At 46.3% G+C, this 19,660-nt stretch overlaps 1 protein-coding gene across 4 annotated transcripts in view; it reads right to left on the bottom strand.

The window, feature by feature from the left end:
* Window positions 1-5,143: 5,143 nt before the first annotated feature.
* Window positions 5,144-19,660, bottom strand: part of LOC147011000 (acetyl-CoA carboxylase-like) — a 171,849-nt gene continuing 157,332 nt past the window's right edge. For all 4 annotated transcript variants that reach the window (XM_085858679.1, XM_085858680.1, XM_085858681.1 and 1 more), the window contains 2 exons: window positions 12,496-12,616; window positions 5,144-5,274 (listed from right to left, as the gene is read on the bottom strand). In XM_085858679.1, the coding sequence (XP_085714805.1) occupies window positions 5,159-5,274; window positions 12,496-12,616 (237 nt within the window). In that variant the 3' untranslated portion in view covers window positions 5,144-5,158. The remainder of the gene's footprint in view (window positions 5,275-12,495; window positions 12,617-19,660) is intronic.

Below are 19,660 nucleotides of genomic sequence, written 5' to 3'. Positions count from 1 at the left end.
AAAATAAATGTTCTTGAGTGGCCCAGACAAAACCCTGACTTGAACATTTCAGTCGATCGACGATCCCCATCAAACTTGGCAGAACAAGAGCAATTTCCATGTGAAGAATGGGCAAAGAATTCACCATCTCACTGTGTCCAAACCTGGTAGAAACCTACCCAAAAAGACTCAGAGCAGTCATTACTGCAAAACGTGCTTCCACCAAGTAATGACCGAAGGAGCTGAATACTTTTATAACCAATTAATTTTGATTTATACATGTTTTTTGCAGGTATTCCTGACATGTAACTTCCTTCAACTATAACAGTGCTTAGTTTGATCTCTTCAGTTATGAATCAAAAAGTTAATTTTGAAAAATTATTTCTACATAATTTACACCTCAACTAAATGTCGCATTGGTTGGGGTGAATACCTTTTCAGGCCATTGTAAATGAATGGCACACCAACGACAACAAAAGGCGACCCGGTATTGGCCCAATTGGGTGACAACACTGCTTACTAAATGTCAATGCAGAATCACTGGATGCCCCAGTAATGCTGGCTCTCTAAGAGTTTGTTTCTTTTCCAAATAATTCAAAAAAGGTTGGCAGATATGGATGATACCATGGATTTTTGTAACTCCCATCTCCCTTTGGTAGGCATTGGAGTTTCAACAGGTTGTGAGCACTTAGGTAGATGATTACTACTCTATCGCAATGCACTAATGATGCAGCCTTTGCGAGGACAGGAATTTATAATTTGGCAAAGGTAACAGCACATGCTGACCTACTCTTCTAATCAGGTATCATGGGACTTTAATTAACGAAAGCGAGCAGATGGTGACAGCCCACTAAAAGTCCACTCAAAAGGAGGGCGTACTAGTAACCTCCAAAGTACAGTGCAACTATATGCCTGTGAAGCACCACACCTATAGAATATATATATATATATATATATATATATATATATATATATATATATATATATATATATATATATATATATATATATATATATATATATATATATATACATATATTGTTACGAATCTGGAAGCGATGAGCACTCAACATACAGATCCTACAGCTCAGTTATTTCAATAAGTAAATGTGGATGCTCCCCTTTCCCTTGTTTAATGGGTAATTAAATGTTCATGCGCTGCAGAGTTATTTTGATAGTCAGAGTTTTCTTTTATTTTTACACCACCAACATCAACAACAACAATAACAATGCCAGCATCACCCTCACCTTCACCTCGCTCTGGCCGACGCCATGGTGGGCAGGGTTCAAGGAGGAGCCTCGCGGCGGCCCTCGACCAATCAGCGTGCTACGAGTGAGGTGGCCGCCGCTCAGCCAATCAGACCCTGCAACGGTGAGAAAGGCGGTCCACGTGACGTCACCACGCCCCCGGGCCAATCGACGGACTTGCCGCTCGTTTTGGCCAATGACAGGGCGACGGGCGATTCTGCGCGCCAAAACCGCCCAGTGAGGGAAAGCGGGGAGGGTGGAGGAGGCCCCTCCTCCCCTGGACAAGGGTGAATAAGGTTGCGGTGCAATCGGACCGAGAGGGGAGAGTTTTTGAGATAGTTGATGACCATCGAGCAGGCAAGGTTGTGGTCAATCTGACGGGCAGGTTGAACAAGTGTGGCGTTATCAGCCCTCACTTTGACGTTCAACTCAAAGACTTGGAGAAGTGGCAGAGAAACCTCCTGCCTTCTCGACAGTTTGGGAGACAAAGAGAGGTTTGGTTGTCGGGACGAGCGCTGAGCGGAGCTATGGAGGCTGATCGCGGCTCGCTGGTGCCTGGTTCTATCATCCCATCTCGACACTGGCCTGGCTCGCCTGTGTCAGCCGAACCACACGAGGTGGACAGGTCCATGTCCTTCTGGGTATCTGTGTGTGTGTCTGTCGGTGGGCCCGTCTTTAAGTAGTAAATTGTTAAGTGCCTTCACTGTACATTATTTGCTTTGCATCTCTTATTGGTCGTGATAAATCTGCCCTTACGTACCACCTTTTGTAAATATCTGCCCACCTTTTGTAAATAATACCGTATTTATTAAATGTATCAGCTCGTTTTTGCGTTTCTTTTATTGGTTTAAGACGGTGCGTGTTGGGAAATTAGAAAGGCCGTTGTGGCCGTAGATGTACGTTTGGACAGACAGATCTTGCTGACCATCCGCTCGGGTCACGCACGGGTCGAGCGTGCATACGGCTTGTCCCGTACGAGTGCCATCGAGGGTGTGAATACTCGGTAGCTCACCACGTGGGTCTCGGTATTTTTAAGTTTGGCAAATAACCCTGCACCACGTGGTGGAATTATTGACGATTCACGGTCCGGTAAGGGACCCAAACCCTCGGAGTTTTCCGAAAGGTATGATCTAAATTCCGGGTGTTCGGCAGAGTCGACCCTACTGCTCCACCAAGCGGTCGTGCTCGCAGCCAATACCAGGCCCGCAACAATATATATATATATATATATATATATATATATATATATATATATATATATACATTGTTGTGGGCTGGGGTCGGGTGAGAAGACCACTACTGTAGGTGGGGGAAGCTATTTCGGCTACCACCAGACTCCCTGGAATTGTAGGCCGTCACACATGGATAATTCCGTGACGAGGCGGGTCGCTTAACTGACCGTGGACGCCAATAACTCAACCACGTGACTTTGGGTCCTCCATCTAGTTAATCTGGTTACCTAAAAATAACCACGTGATTTAATTACCAGAGAACATGCTTCAGTACGCCTTGTCCGAACTGGATCACTCTACCGGATCGGATGCAGCCGAGCGTCACTGCCAAGGACGTACCGGCTGAAAGGAACGGATTGTTGGGAATAAAGTCCCGACTAAGCTAGGATTCAGACCATGCTGGACCAATGAAGGAAAGACAAAAACGAGCAGGGAACATTTCTAATAATAATTTATTTACAATGGGCGAAGAAAGGTATGTGGTACGATCAAGAGATTTATTGGGGTGTGTTGTGCAGAGATAGGGGAGGTGGTGCAGCAAATAACAAGCAAATTATAAAAGCGGACACAGAGCAGACCGAACCCGAAAATAATAATAACGACCTTCTGCAGACTTACTTACATAGACAGGTACCAGGACACACACACACACACACACACACACACACACACACACACACACACACACACACACACACACACACACACACACACACACACACACACACACACACACACACACACACACACACACACACACACACACACACCCCGATAAAGAGGGATTGAAGAAAGACAGGAGAGAAGTTGAGGCTCCGGTCTCTAAGTACCTTTGAAAACTGATATGCGGTACCCGAACGCGCCACCTATACGTTTGGGGGGAATACTCCGTGGCGTGGTACCCACCCTGACAGCCAGCGCGTCGTCTCTCGCTTCGGGCAGCTCGCGTCGAGACCGTGGGCGTGAAGGAGGGGCTTGAGTTGGAAGGGTGGAGTCAGCGCCGTGTGGGCAGAGAAGAGGAGGAGGAGCCCAGTGATGACGACAGAAGGCAGAGTCGAGATCCAGTTTGAGCGGAAGGCGAGGCAGGGCAGCAGAGAGAGAAAGAAGGATCCGCTTGGACCTTTATAGGCCTCGCGACGCGGGGGGCCACCCCGAAACTCTGTGACGTCATCCGAATTGGGCGCTCTGATTGGCCCTGACCCCCTGCACGGCCCGGCCGCGATGGCCGGAAACTGCAGCATTCCATTCCCGGCAAGATGACCCGATGCTGCAAAGATGTCCCATTCCGACCTCACGACAAGATACGAATCGTCCACACCAAACTCCGCGCCATGAATCGCCTTGCAAGAACCCCCGGGCCGTGCCCTGATGACCGACTGAGGGCAGCGTCGGTCTTGCACGCCCGCTCGGGTGCCCCCGACCAGCGCTGGCCAACGCGCCCGTTCCGTGTGCGCCAACGTGGCCCAAGCTGTAGAACATGCCCCCGCCCGATCACAGCTTCGCTGGCCATAGAGGCGAGAAGGTAAGATGTTATGGCGAATCCATACACAGACAGTAAGGTGTGTCCATTCATGCCCAGCTCTGTACGATAACAAAGTGTCGCGAGCGGCGCACGGGTCTGCCTTTGAGAGCACGCTCCGTACAACATCTTCCATTCCGATCCGCCATTACGCATGTTGCCAGTGCTCACCCGATTCTGCTATCGTGTGCGTGGTATGAAACCCAATCGATATAATTGGTCCAGAAATGGGTTGAAAGGAACGCGCCGCTTGCACCTTGCACACTCGCATCCTGCACAACGCGGCGTGAGGTTGCCTTTCAATTAATTATCGGCCACGGTAAGCGTTCCGTGCAGCGTGGGCATCGTGCTGGGTGTATTGCCTGTGTTGTAGAAAACACCATCGGGCGGAAATTACCACTGTGAGTGCGTTTGGCAGGCTATGTTTTGTATGGAGGGTTGTGGGTGTAGTGCCTGCTTGGCCATTGCTGAGGACCCATCTCACAGCGCAGGGCGCACGTGGCTCAGATTTACCTCAGGAATAATCAGAAAAGAAGAGTGGAAATGACGTTCGAAATGAAATGAAGAAGAAACGATGTCAGCAAACCTAGCTATGAGATCATCGCAACGCACACCCCTGTTGTCCCGCTAGACAAAAGGGAAGGGACTATCTACACGTATAATAATGGAATAACTGTCTTGGGACCACGATCTGTTGTATGCATGCGGTTCCAAGAACTGCAACATATATATACACATATATATATATATATATATATATATATATATACATATACACATATATATATATATATATATATACACATATATATATATATATATATATATATATATATACATATACACATATATATACATTCATACATACATATATACATACATACATACATATATACATGTACACATATACACACAGACACACATACTTTAGCCAATAATGGAATCCAGCGAGATCATCTCAAAATAGAACCGAAGAGGTGACTATGTTACCTCTCCGAGCTTTCCGGTAAACTCTATGATGCAATGGTCCGTTTTATAATACTGTATCGACAGATTGATAAACAAATAATTAGATGAACAAACGAGCTAATTAAAATAAATTAATTGTGAATGTCGAATTGCAAATAATGAAACTTATGAGCAAATCAATCTAATGCTCTCAAGTACAAGCCAAAGTGTTTCATGCAATTCTCACATACCTGGCTCTGCCAACAACAACAGTCTGTGCCCAGGGCTGCATGATCTCCATGAAGGAACCATGGTCAAAAAAGCCCGACTGCCATTCACCTGTGCAGTCTGATGAAAAAAAAAAAAAACATTTTCGGTTACACATCGAGACATTTACCGCTTCACTTTACAGAAATTGAAGTATTGATTCACCACAAACATTAATCAACATGTTGAAGAACCACAGATTGTCCAAACATTGTTGGCAAAAATCCTTCCAACAACATTTCTTTAACCTTCAACTCATGAGGAACAGCACCAACTGAAAGCCAATGAAAAAAAATCTACCGAACTGCAACTGGAGGGAAGTTGATGGAATGCCACATAAAGCAAAGTTGAATGATTGCAAAAGGTTCCACCAGGAATGATGCAATATCAAATTTTAAGTTATAAAAATTTCCTCATTTTGACCCCCGTGACCGTTAAGTCCACACCCCCCCTGGGGCAAGGTCAAATCAAGAAAATCATTACATATTTCATGCATCCCACGATCTTGATTGCATAAACAAAGTTTAATTTTTAAAATGTTAAAAAATGTACCTGGAATTGCATTTTTTGGTATTTGACCTTATAACCCTGCCCCAAGGGATGGGGCCAAAATTAAACTGCTCTTGCACCTTTGTGCCATGTGGTGATCACAACTACCAAGTTTAGTGAAATTCTGCACAACCATTTGGGAGGAGATAGCATGACAGGTATCGACAGACAGACAGACCCGATTAAAATATCCCCCTCCCTCGCCGTTTTTTTTTTTCTTCAAAAAGCGTGGGGATAACAAGACATGCGCTTCCCATAAAAAGTAAAAGAAAGAACAAGAGCGAGAATTGCTTTGCAATACATGTCCCCTACCGGTTCAATGAATGTTCGGGAAATAAAAATTTGTTTGCATTAATGCACGCTCAAGCTGATACTGGAAAGAAGAAGGAGGAGGAGGAGGAGGAGGAGGAGGAGGAGGAGGAGGAGGAGGAGGAGGAGGAGGAGGAGGAGGAGGAGGGGGAGGAGGAGGAGGAGGAGGAGGAGAAGGAGAAGGAGAAGGAGAAGGAGAAGGAGAAGGAGAAGGAGAAGGAGAAGGAGAAGGAGAAGGAGAAGGAGAAGGAGAAGGAGAAGGAGAAGGAGAAGGAGAAGGAGAAGGAGAAGGAGAAGGAGAAGGAGAAGGAGAAGGAGAAGGAGAAGGAGAAGGAGAAGGAGAAGGAGAAGGAGAAGGAGAAGGAGAAGGAGAAGGAGAAGGAGAAGGAGAAGGAGAAGGAGAAGGAGAAGGAGGAGAAGGAGAAGGAGGAGCACGTACATACGGGCACGTACTAGCCACGCACATACGGGCACGTACTAGTATTAAAAATAACCTGATGTACACACATGAAGCAAAAACATGTGTACGGCTTATGAGTATTATAATTAATTCATCGTGGTTATATACCTGGGATCATTCCAATTGCACTGGGCCATGGACTAACACCCAGACCGAATGCCCGAGGCCTGCCGATCTGTGCTGGTTCTTGCAATGGACATGATTTTATTGGGGTGGAGTCAGGCCAACTGTCCAGGCAATGGGTGTAAAGCAATGGGGTGGTGTCAAGGCAGCTGAACACTGACCCATGTATATATGTGATTTTTTTTTAAGACCAAAAATCGCATAACTCTGAAACATTGACGAAATATCCTGAAACTTGAACTTGTTCTGTAACTTATCATAATAAGGCCATGTACCAAGTTTCAGTTGAATATGTTAAAGGGTATGGAGAAAAAAATAAAAAAAACACAGGTGAGATGGTCAGACAGACAGAGAACAAACCTATCGTCCTCTCCAGTGAAACCGGTTGGGGTTTAAAATAGAAGAAAGGAAAAAAGAAAAGAAGCCACTCATTTTAACCACCCATCCCAACTCTCTTCCTCATATGTGGTGATCTCTCAATTATCACCATGCCAATTGGCTGGGTGTTGGTACGTAGCTCACCAGTCATGGCACTTTGGCAAATAACTTCTGCGACTCCATGGGACTGACTCAATCTGTGAACTATGCGACCCAAGGTTTCTCCCAATGGAAAAATCCTCCCTTCTTGACTTGATGATGAACAACTTTCCTGCAAATGTCTCCCATTCTGCCTCTGCTCCAATTGTTTTGTCTGATCACGTGCCCAGTGAGAGTCAACATCTCTGTGCCTATTTTCAGAAAGCCACCTCAGTGCTGGCGAGTCTGGCAGCTCACTCAGACTGACTGGCAAAAATTGCAACTTGTGAGGTTCCTATTTTTGCGATCCCTGATACTAACAGTCTCGGAATTATTACACAGAAACTTGCTCTCTCGAATGCATAGATTAATCCACATCTTATTTACAGTCATCATACCAATCTCCATCCCTTCATCCCCATATAGTTCACTGAATCATGTGGTATGCCTGGTGTTGGCTCAATGGTTTAGGTGGCGGGCTTGGGATCCGAGGGTCTTGAGTTCAAATCCCGCTCAGCTGTTGAATTAATACCAGGTGGGGTTAACTCAACCTGTCATTCTTCCGAGGTTGGCAAAATGAGTGCCAGCATGCTGGTATACTGTGTCGGAGTGGCGACCCGTCCAGGATTGTTCCCGATAGCCAAGGAGACTGCTTAAGCAGCACCTAAGCTCTGCACAGAGTATGGTCCCAAATGGATGGATGGATCATGTGGTGAGGCAGTTGCCTTGAAGCAACTTTCCTTTTCTTCCTGGAAGGCAAATCTGGGAAATCATCAGCAGGGTTAAATAATCCATCATCACAGTTGACATCAAATCCTTCCTTTTCTCCAACAGCCTCATCTCAGACCGTCAGTTTGGACGCCGACCCGGTCACGCTACCCTGAATATGCTACTTTTGCTCTCCCAACAATGGAAGGAGGCCCTCAATCTCAGACGAGATCAGAGCCATTTCCCTCAACATATCGAGTGCTTTCGATATGGTCTGGCACCCTGCCCTGCTCACCAAACTGTCTTCCTATGGTATCCAAGGCAATCGCCACTCATGGCTCGCAGACTTCCTCTCCTGTCACAATCAACGTGTGGTCCTTAATGGAATTCTCTCATCCCCTCTTCTTGTCCAGGCCGGAGTCCCTCAAGGCAGTGTTCTGGGCCCTGTACTTTTTCTGATTTTCATCAAGCATCTCTCCGACTCTCTGGAAAATCCTCTTCATCTCTTTGTGGATGACTCCACCCTCTGCAGTACCATCTGTCATCCCTCAGATCAAGAGGCAGCAGCCTCTTTACTCTCCGCAGACCTGGATAAAATGACAAGCTGGTCCAACACTTGCAACATGTCCTTCAATCCTGACAAATCTCACACTCTCATCTCACTATGTCTCTCCGAAAGAACCATCTGGAAAACACCATCTACTTTCTCAACAATCCTCTTCAAGAAGTCCCTTCATTCAAACTTTTGGACCTCATTATCTGCCAAGATCTTTCCTGAGAAAGCCACATCTCCAAGGTGGCCTCCAAAGCCAGGTGCCGACTGGGCATCCTTCATCGTGCAATGTCCTTCCTCGGCACACCTGAGCTCCTGACCATGTACAAATATTTCATCCGCAGCTTGATGGAGTACTGGTCTCCCCCCTCTCACCTTCATGCTGTGAAAACCAAGGCATTTAAGATCATTTGCATCTCCCGCAATGAGGCTGAGTCTTTGGGTCTCTCACTCTCTCACCGCAGGCAGGTCGTTGGTCTTTCTTTCTTATACAGTCTCTTCTCCGGCTTCGCCCTCACTGCTTTGTCTGCTATCTGTCCCGCCCATATTTCTGAAGGGCGCTCAATGTCTGCCAGCAACCCCTTTCTGATAAAAGTACCAAAATCAATAATCATTGCTCACTTTCATTCCTCTTTTTCCCTGCTTTTGGAACAAACTCCACACACTCTTCAATCCAACTCTTCCCTCCAGGTCTTCAAAACAGCTGTTCACCACCATCTCTTATCCTCCCCCATCCAAAACCATGATCTTTTCTACCCCTGTTAATCCACCCCAAACCCACTTCCTTCAAATTCCCTGCTTTCCTTCGTGAAAGTCCCTGTGGTGTCCATCTTGTTTACCCCATGTACCCCACCCCATCCCTCTCCCTTCCACAGCCTTCCTAATGTCTCTGTTTCCCACTGTTTTGTGCCTCCCTCTCCCACTCCTCGTCTCCTGCTCCCCTTGTTATACGTTTTGTGCATTAGCTCTTACATGAGCCTTGACATTGTACAAATAAAATTAAAATATACCATCAGAGATGGGGAATCCTCCGCCATTGAAAAATAATTTAAATCAAATAAGCGGTTTTCCATTTATTACAAAAAACATTTTTTCAAGATGGCTGCCCAAGTCGGCCATCTTGGATCCGGCCACGCCCAAAATCAATAGGGTTCTTCATTTTCAGGTGGTACATGTGACCCAAATTTCAAATCGAGATGGCAAAAAAACATTTTTTTCTAGATGGCCGCCCGAGTCGGCCATCTTGGATCCGACCACGCCCAAAATCAATAGGGTTCTTCCTTTTCAGGTGGTACATGTGTGACCCTAATTTCAAATCGATATGGCGAACAGTTTATGAGTTATCGCACTCACAGCTATAAATGTTGACGCCATGCCAGCCAGCCGGATGGACGACCACCCCAGTCGGCCATCTTGGATCTGGCCATGCCCAAAATCAATAGGGTTCTTCCTTTTCAGGTGGTACATGTGTGACCCAAATTTCAAATCAATATGGCAAACAGTTTATGAGTTATCGCACTCACAGCTATAAATGTTGACGCCATAACTGTTGACGCCCAGCCAGCCAGCCGGACGACCGCCCCAGTCGGCCATCTTGGATCCGGCCACGCCCAAAATCAATAGGGTTCTTCCTTTTCAGGTGGTACATGTGTGACCCAAATTTCAAATCGATATGGCGAACAGTTTATGAGTTATCGCACTCACAGCTATAAATGTTGACGCCGCCCCAGTCGGCCATCTTGGATCCGGCCATGCCCAAAATCAATAGGGTTCTTCCTTTTCAGGTGGTACATGTGTGACCCAAATTTCAAATCGATATGGCGAACAGTTTATGAGTTATCGCACTCGCAGCTGTAAATGTTGACGCCCAGCCGGACGGACGGACGGATGGACAGCCGGACAGCCGGACGGACGACGCGGGTGATAACAATATCCCCCTTCCGCCACGCGGCGGGGGATAATAATAATAAAAAAAAACTTGAAAAATCAATGAACCATGGAATATTGATCAAAAATTGTGATCAAATCAATTTATGGACCACATTGAACAAGCATCAAACCCCATCAGCAAATTATCATATTTACAGGAGTTACTGAGTCACCAAAAAAAAAAAAAAAAAAAATCAGCATTTTCAGTCATCTTACTATAATTCACCATCTGTCCGTCAGTCTGTTCCCAGGTACTGCAAAAACGGATGAACCGATCGCGACCATTTTTTGGGTGTGCAATCCAGGGACCCCTTGGAGTAAAATAGGCATAAATATAATAACATGACCCCCTTGACGGCTCCCAAAGTGAGCGGGTGCTTCTCGTGACTCAAATACACCAGGACCCCAACATTCACGGCAGATACGTTCCGGGAAAACCCCGCGAATGTGGGGGCATTGTTTCAATGGGAAATGGGGGGATAGGTTCCGGGGATTTCCCGACCCGGGAAAAATCCACGAGTGTCGGGGTAAAATCGTCGAGTATTTTGTCATTGTTACAATGGAGACAATGAGGATCACGTTATCAGTTCACAGCGGTTCCTGGTTCATGAAAAAGGCTGCAAATGGCAACACCACCAAAGCCGGGGAATTGGTACAATGGGGACAAGGGGCATAATGTTATCAGTTTGCCGCAGTCCCTGGTTTAAAGGGGAAAGTTTTTTAAAGTTTAAAATGTTTTCGGCCACGAATGCACGATTACAGTTTCATTAAAGATGCTTAGAAAATAGAAAAAGAAAAAGAAAAAAAAAGAAAAAAAGAAAAAATGACACCTCGTACCATTTCCAATTTATTGAAGAAAGCATTTTAAAGTCCCTTAACGACTTCCTGTTTGCCCTCAATTACATGGGCAGCGCCTGCTTGTTGTTCTTCAGCGCATGCAGGTTCAGGGAACAGTGGAGCATCATGGGCTTTACCATGAATGCCCTTTGGCGTTTGCGCAGAGAAGGGCTACCCGGTCCTTTGCGGCATTGAAGCTGGCTGCTTTGCTCTCACGCTGAGAGATGAATGTTCTGGTCGGCATCTTTTTCCAAAACAATAGCCTGTCCTATTAGCGATAAGGACCTGCTCCGGCAGGTACTCCTTCTCCTCGATGAGGCTCACGAGTTCTGCAGGGAATGCCTTGGCTGATAATAGATGTGGTGAGCGAGGTCATTGTGTAATTAGTCTGCATGTAGCCAGTTGCTAATTACATTAATAGATATGCTGAACGTTTTCATTCTTTAACTTACAGGACATGACGTCTTTCCTATCTACAGGTACATTATGCTGAGCATTTTTAAAATGTAACAGCACCTGTGCTGTTTGTAGCAAGATGGTGATTTATCTGAAGATGCACTGAATGTTTCCATTGTGTAATGTCTATATGTGGTGACCTGGTAATTACTGGATACATCAATAGATGCTGTTATTGTTTTCATTCTGGAAGTAACACATGGGAGGATGGCGTCGCGGGGAATAACGTGTTACACTGGTGAGACATCCCGCAAAACAATGTTTATGCCGCAACGCTACAATACAGTACCGTATGTTTAAAGTGCACATGGTGAGATGTCCCGTGAAACTATGGTTATCCCGCATAGCTACAATACAGTACATACAGCACCGTATGTTTTCAGTGCACAAGGTGAGATGTCCCGTGAAACTATGGTTATCCCATGAAGCTACAGTGCAGTACGCACAGTACCGTATGTATAAAATGCACATGATGAGACATCCCACGAAGACACAATACACGTACAGGAAGCAGGTCATGTTTACGGCTCATGGAAGATATGTTTTGTGCATACGTACAGTGTTGTACTGCAAGTACATCCAGCTGCTTTGTGTGCGAGTCGTGGAAGATAGTTTTCTAACTGTGTTGTGCTCGCAGTTCGTGAAGAAAAAAAAATTGCCACGAAAACCGCGAATACGCGGGGCAATTTCCCACGATTGTAGGAGCATGTTGCAAATTATGAACGGCGAATATACAGAACCTGCAAATGTTGGAGTCAGGGTGTACTTTGGATATCCATGGCCCAGTGGAGTTTATGGGAACTGCACAAGGTAACTTACCTAGTTCACTCTGCACCAGAGATGATGACCAAGAATGAATTACCTGTATTTGGCCTGCCGCTCAACATCCAACGGGGGTCGTATGGAGCTCGGGTCGGCACAAAGTCAACTTCACGCTCCACTGGATCTTTTGAAGGCACAATAGGGAGAAGCCCTCCAGTTTTCTGTAAATTCAGTTGCACTTAGTAAGCATCAATGCCAGGGGTTTCGCAGACACATCTATGGAAATCTTTTGTGAATTGCTCCACACGTGGCAATACAGAGTATAATCACCACAATCAAGGCTGACAATCCCTTCTCGAACAGCCACAATTATTCCCATGTTCTTGTGGGTTTGGGAATGAGGTAAGGGAAGTTTTTAGCACAAGTCTTTCACAAACCGTCTGGCAAGACCTAATGCTTGAAGTAGTTGGGGCAGGAATTTGGAATTTGGCCGTGGTGCCGGCGATAGCTCGCCTACTCTTTGTGAAAGACATCCTCACTTAATACTGTGTTCAACCTCCGAGGTTGATAGAGCAGAAAGGGACAATTCAAATCCCATAACATCCAAAGAAGAAAAATCTGTGAGCAGTAATGTCTTTCTGATACACAAGAACCATGAGGTGGGGTCGCGGTCAGGCATAACAATTATCCAAAAAAAGGCCCTCTGACCCGATACATGCACATTGGCATTAGTGTATATATATATATATATATATATATATATATATATATACATATACATATACATATACTTATACATATATATATATATATATATATATATATATATATATATATACATATACATATACATATACTTATACATATAAACAGCTCTGGAAAAAAAATAAGAGACCACTCCCAAAAAAAATTAAATCAGCATCTCTATATGTATGGCAGCCATTCCATTCCAGTCTGTTGAATTCCAACACAGGCACACCTCATTCTACTTAGTGAGGTACTGATTAGGTGATCACCTGAACCGAATCTTATTTAACAAGGAAAAGTATAAAAACCACTGCTGTGGTCATCACTATCCTCTTGCAATGGGACCAGCTGGATGGAAAATACAGTGCTCGTAGTACCTCAAAAGTAATTGGAATCAAAAAAAATAACTATTGAAGATGCCAAAAGAGTTGAAAAGAAAAGTTTTTAGTGAGGAAAAGAAGGATTCAATTCTGGCTTTACTGGCAGAGGGATACAGTGAGCGTCACGTTGCTTCCATCCTTATAATTTCAAAGACGGCAGTTCATAAGAACAAGGTCAAGCAGCAGACATTGGGGACAACAAAGCTACACACTGGCAGAAGGCGAAAACGACTTTCCACTGACTGGGATGACCGCCAACTCATTCGAATGTCACTCAACAACTGTAGGATGACATCAAGTGACCTACAAAAAGAATAGCAAACGGCAGCTGGGGTGAAGTGCACGGCGAGGACGGTTCAAAACAGGCTCCTCAGGGCAGGGCTGAAGTTGTGCAAAGCTAGAAAAAAAGCCCTTCATCAATGAGAAGCAAAGAAGAGCCAGGCTGAGGTTTGCAAATGACCATACGGATTAGACCGTAGAGGAATGGAGTAAGGTCATCTTCTCTGATGAGTCCAATTTTCAAGATGAGTCCAATTCAAGACCTGGTCGTCTAATGGTTAGACGGAGACCTGGAGAGGCCTACAATCCACAGTGTCTCACACCCACTGTGAAATTTGGTGGAGAATCGGTGATGATATGGGGGTGCTTCAGCAAGGCTGGAATCGGGCAGATTTGTCTTTGTGAAGGTCTCATGAATCAAGCCACGTACAAGGTTGTCCTGGAAGAACACTTGCTTCCTTCTGCTCTGACAATGTTCTCCAACTCTGATGATTGGTTTTTCCAGCAGGACGATGCTCCATGCCACACAGCCAGGTCAATCAAGGTGTGGATGGAGGACCATCAGATCAAAACTCTGTCATGGCCAGCCTAATCTCCAGACCTGTATCCCATTGGAAACATCTGGAATGTGATCAAGAGGAATATGGATGGTCAAAAGCCATCAAACAAAGTCGAGCTGCTTGAATTTTTGCACCAGGAGTGGCATAAAGTCACCCAACAGCAATGTGAAAGACTGGAAGAGAGCATGCCATGACGCATGAAAGCTGTGATTAAAAATCAGGGTTATTCCACAAAATATTGATTTCTGAACTCTTCCTAAGTTAAAACATTAGTATTGTGTTGTTTAAAAATGAATATGTACTTGTTTTGTTTGTATTATTTGATGTCTGAAAACACTGAATCTTTGTTGTTATTTTGACCAGTTGTCATTTTTCTGCAAATAAATGCTCAAAATGACTATTTTTATTCGGAATTTGGGAGAAATGTTGGTAGTAGTTTATAGAATAAAACAAAAATGATCATTTTACTCAAACACATACCTATAAATAGTAAAACCAGAAAAACTGATAATTTTGCAGTGGTCTCTTCATTTTTTCCAGAGCTGTATATATATACATATATCTTCTTCTTCCTCTTTCGGCTTGCTCCCGTTAGGGGTCGCCACAGCGGACCAACTGTCTCCATTTCGCTCTATCCTCCACATCTTCCATTGACACTCCAACCACCCGCATGTCCGCCCTCACCGCATCCATGAACCTCTTCTTTGGCCTTCCTCTTCTCCTCCTGCCTGGCGGCTCCATCTTCAACATCCTTCTCCCGATATACTCCGTTTCCCTCCTGTGCACATGTCCAAACCATCGCAATCTCGCCTCTCTCACTTTGTCTCCAAACCGTCCTACCTGCGCTGTCCCTCTAATACACTCATTTCTTATCCTATCCATCCTCGTCACTCCCAACGAGAATCGCAGCATCTTTAACTCTGCCACCTCCAGCTCTGCTTCCTGTCTTTTGTTAGCGCCACCGCCTCCAAACCATACAACATAGCTGGTCTCACTACCGTCTTGTATACTTTCCCTTCACTCTTGCAGCTACCCTTCTGTCACAAATCACTCCTGCAACTCTTCTCCACCCACTCCATCCTGCCTGCACTCTCTTTTTCACTTCTCTCCCACACTCTCCGTTACTTTGGACAGTTGATCCCAAGTATTTAAACCAATCCACCTTCCCCACCTCAACTCCTTGCAACTGCACCATACCACCACCCTCCCTCTCATTTACGCACATGTACTCCGTCTTACTCCTACTGACTAACATTCCCCTTCTCTCCAGTGCGTACCTCCACCACTCGAGGCTCGATTCAGCCTGCTCCCTACTCTCCCGACAGATCATGATGTCATCCGCGAACATCATGGTCCATGGAGACTCCAGTCTGATCTCGTCCGTCAACCTGTCCATCACCATTGCAAACAGGAAAGGGCTCAGAGTCGATCCTTGGTGCAATCCCACTTTAACCTTAAACCGGTCCGTCATTCCTACCGCACACCTCACCGCTGTCACACTGTCCTCATACATATCCTGCACGATCCTCACATACTTCTCCAACACTCCCGACTTCCTCATACAATGCCACAACTCCTCTCTTGGCACCCTATCATAAGCTTTCTCTAAATCCACAAACACACAATGTAACTCTTTCTGGCCTTCCCTATACTTCTCCATCAACATTCTCAAAGCAAACATCGCATCAGTGGTGCTCTTTCCTGGCATAAACCCATATTGCTGCTCACAGATCATCACCTCTCCTCTCAACCGAGCTTCCACTACTCTTTCCCACAACTTCATGGTGTGGCTTAACAACTTTATCCCTCTGTAATTTCCACAGCTCTGCACATCACCCTTATTCTTGAAAATCGGAACCAGCACACTTAATCTCCACTCCTCCGGCATCCTCTCACTTTCCAAGACTTTATTAAACAATCTGGTTAACAACCCCACTGCCATCTCTCCAAAGCACTTCCATGCCTCCACTGGTATACCATCTGGGCCAACCGCCTTTCCACTTTTCATCTTCTTCATAGCAGTCCTCACTTCATCCTTACTGATCCACCCCACTTCCAGATTCACTATCTCCACCTCTTCCAACCTTCTCTCTCTCTCTCATTTTCTTCATTCATCAGCTCCTCAAAGTACTCCATCCACCTTCTCAACACTCTCCTCGCTCGTCAGCACATTCCCATTTGCGTCCTTTATCACCCTAACCTGCAGCACATCCTTCCCAGCTCGGTCCCTCTGTCTTGCCAATCGGTATAAATCCTTTTCCCCTTCTTTTGTATCCAACTTCTCATACAGCTCGTCATATGCCTTTTCCTTGGCCTTAGCCACCTCTCTTTTTGCTTTTCGACGCCACTCCTTATACTCCTGCCGACTTTCTTCATCTCTCTGACTATCCCACTTCTTTTTCGCCAACCCCTTCTTCCTTATACTTTCCTGTACTTCCTCATTCCACCACCAAGTCTCCTTATCTTCCTTCCTCTGTCCAGATGTCACACCAAGTACCTTCCTAGCGATCTCCCTCACAACTTCTGCTGTCATTGCCCAATCATCCCACCCATCCTTACCACCATCCAACGCCTGTCTCACCTCCTCCCTAAATTTCACGCAACAGTCTTCCTCCTTCAGCTTCCACCATCTGGTCCTTGGTTCAGCCCTCACTCTCTTCCTCAACCTCACCTCTAAAGTCATCCTACAGACCACCAATCGATGCTGTCAAGCTACACTCTCCCCTGCCACAACCTTACAGTCACTAATCTCTTTCAGGTTGCATCTCCTACTTAAGATGTAATCCACCTGTGTGCACTTTCCTCCACTCTTGTATGTCACCCTGTGTTCCTCCTTCTTCTTGAAATATGTGTTTACCACTGCCATTTCCATTCTTTTGCAAACTCTACCACCATTTGCCCTTCCACATTTCTCTTGTTGAGACCGTACCTCCCCATCACCTCCTCATCCTCTTTATTCCCTTCCCCAACATGTCCATTGAAATCTGCTCCAATCACCACTCTTTCATCCTTGGATACACTCTCCACCACTTCATCTAACTCACTCCAGAAATCTTCTTTATATTCCATCTCACACCCCATATGTGGGGCATATGCACTGATGACATTCATCATTACCCCTTCAATTTCCAACTTCACACTCATCACTCGGTCAGACACCCTCCTCACCTCCAATACCCTCTTGACATGATCTTCCTTCAGGATTATCCCGACACCATTTCTCCTCCCATCCACACCATGGTAGAACAGTTTGAAACCACCTCCAATGCTCCTCGCCTTACTCCCCATCCACTTGGTCTCTTGTACACACAGTATGTCCACCTTTCTTCTCTCCATCATATCAGCCAACTCTCGCCCTTTGCCAGTTATCGTCCCAACATTCAGAGTTCCAACTTTCACCTCCACACTTCTCCCCTTCCCCCTCTCCCACTGCCTCCGGACTCGCCTTCCCCGTCTCCTTCTCCTCCTTCGCCCAGCAGTAGCACAATTTCCACTGGTACCCTGCTGACCACCGGTACGGGTGGCGGTCGTTGGTAACCCGGGCCTCGACCAATCCGGTATGGAAATTCGTTTTGTTGTCCGCATAATGATTTGGCATAGGTTTTTACGCCGGATGCCCTTCCTGACGCAACCCTGGTCGCCTCTTACGACACACAGGGATATGGTACACCTATTCTAACCGGGGCATACACCGGGCCCAGTACAACTGGTGCTCATTTTGCCGACCTCGGAAGGATGGCAGGCTGAGTCAACCCCCTGGTGTTTTCGACTTGATTTACATATATTTATATATATATATATATACACATTATATATATATACACATATATACATATACATACATATATTAATTCAGTGTCCCAACGGGGCTTGAACTCAGGACCTCTTGGGTCCCAAGCCACTGCCCTTACCACTGCGCCAACACCAGGCTTCGTATATATATATACGTATATATATATATACATATACACATACATATATATTGTTGCGAATTCGTGCCCGCCGGCGTGCGAGCGGCCACGTAACTCGAATCGCGGCACATCGCCCACCGGACGGACAATTCTGTCGTGACCCTCTCGGACTAACGCCGGGAACTAGTCAAGGGTGGGCCTTTCGGCCTCACCACGATCGTGCCAATCGGCCCCCCGCGTGGGATAGGGTTGTTCGCCAAATTCGACCGAGCTAAGTACTCACACGGAGGGTAGACCGGGCGATCGCACATCGCCGCAGGTCGACTCCGGACACGGGCCACTTAAGCGACCCGTTCCATACTAGCGTGATAACCGAGCGGTGTTATCGTCGGCCTCGATGGTTCCGATTAATTATCGGGCATATTAAGCCCACTACCAACCCTTTACGTGAAGCAAGATGGAGATTCAATTAAAGAAAAGACGAAGCGAAATGGGAAAACAGTTCAACATAAGGCACATTTATTCCGCGGCACACGGAGAGCACACATATACAATTACAACAATTATGCACCAAAAGCAGATGTTACAAAAGAAACACAACAATGCAGATCTACTACCGACTACGCGAGCACACGGCAACACTTACACAGTTTTCATTTACAGACGGCGCCGACAACACATTTACTCAAAAGCACAAGAAAAGGGCCACCCTGAAAGACAAGGGGGCAGACGGGGCCTGTGGGCCGCGAGACCGGGTGGATCCTACCCGTGTCTTGTGATGAGCCGCAAATGTCGCGGCGCCCCGACTCCGCGCTCCTTCGCGGGTTTCGTTGGCACTGCTTGGAGTGGGGTGGGAACGGGGCCCCCTTTTCGCACTATCTCAGCGCGGGGGGAAAAAAGGGGGGAATTGTTGATGCTCTGGGGAAAGAGGATAGCTGGCTTGCTTGGGTCCCGCGACGAGCGACTCCACTGCGACCTCGTCGCTGACCGCAGTCTTCCTTTCCTCGGACCCGAGCTATCCTCTATCAAGCTATCCAAGGAGAATTGGGGAGGGGAGGTCCCCCTCCCCAATTCTCCTCAGCCGACTGCAGCAAATCACCTCGACCGCGCTCCAGGCTCCAGGCTTCCCCTCTCTGCAGCTCCCCGACAGACTCCGAACCCCGACAGACTGCCACTCTCCAGACCCGACTTGACTCACGGCTCCACAGACCGCTCCTCTCCAGACCCGACTTGACTGCCTCGACCTTCCTGACTCCAACTCACTGCCTCCAACCTTCTCTCCAACTCAAAACTCCTCCAAACTCTTCTCCAACTCCGACTGCCTCCAACTCCCTCCGACCCAAAACTGAATAAATTCGCCCCGCGCTCGGCGCTTTATAGTCCGGCAG

Source organism: Eptatretus burgeri, chromosome 16 (genome assembly GCF_056783735.1).
Source record: "Eptatretus burgeri isolate ZD-2024b chromosome 16, Ebu_testis_v1, whole genome shotgun sequence".
Classification (NCBI taxonomy): domain Eukaryota; kingdom Metazoa; phylum Chordata; class Myxini; order Myxiniformes; family Myxinidae; genus Eptatretus; species Eptatretus burgeri.
The sequence above is the reverse complement of the archived record's forward strand: the minus strand, read 5'-3'. Positions and strand labels throughout refer to the sequence as shown.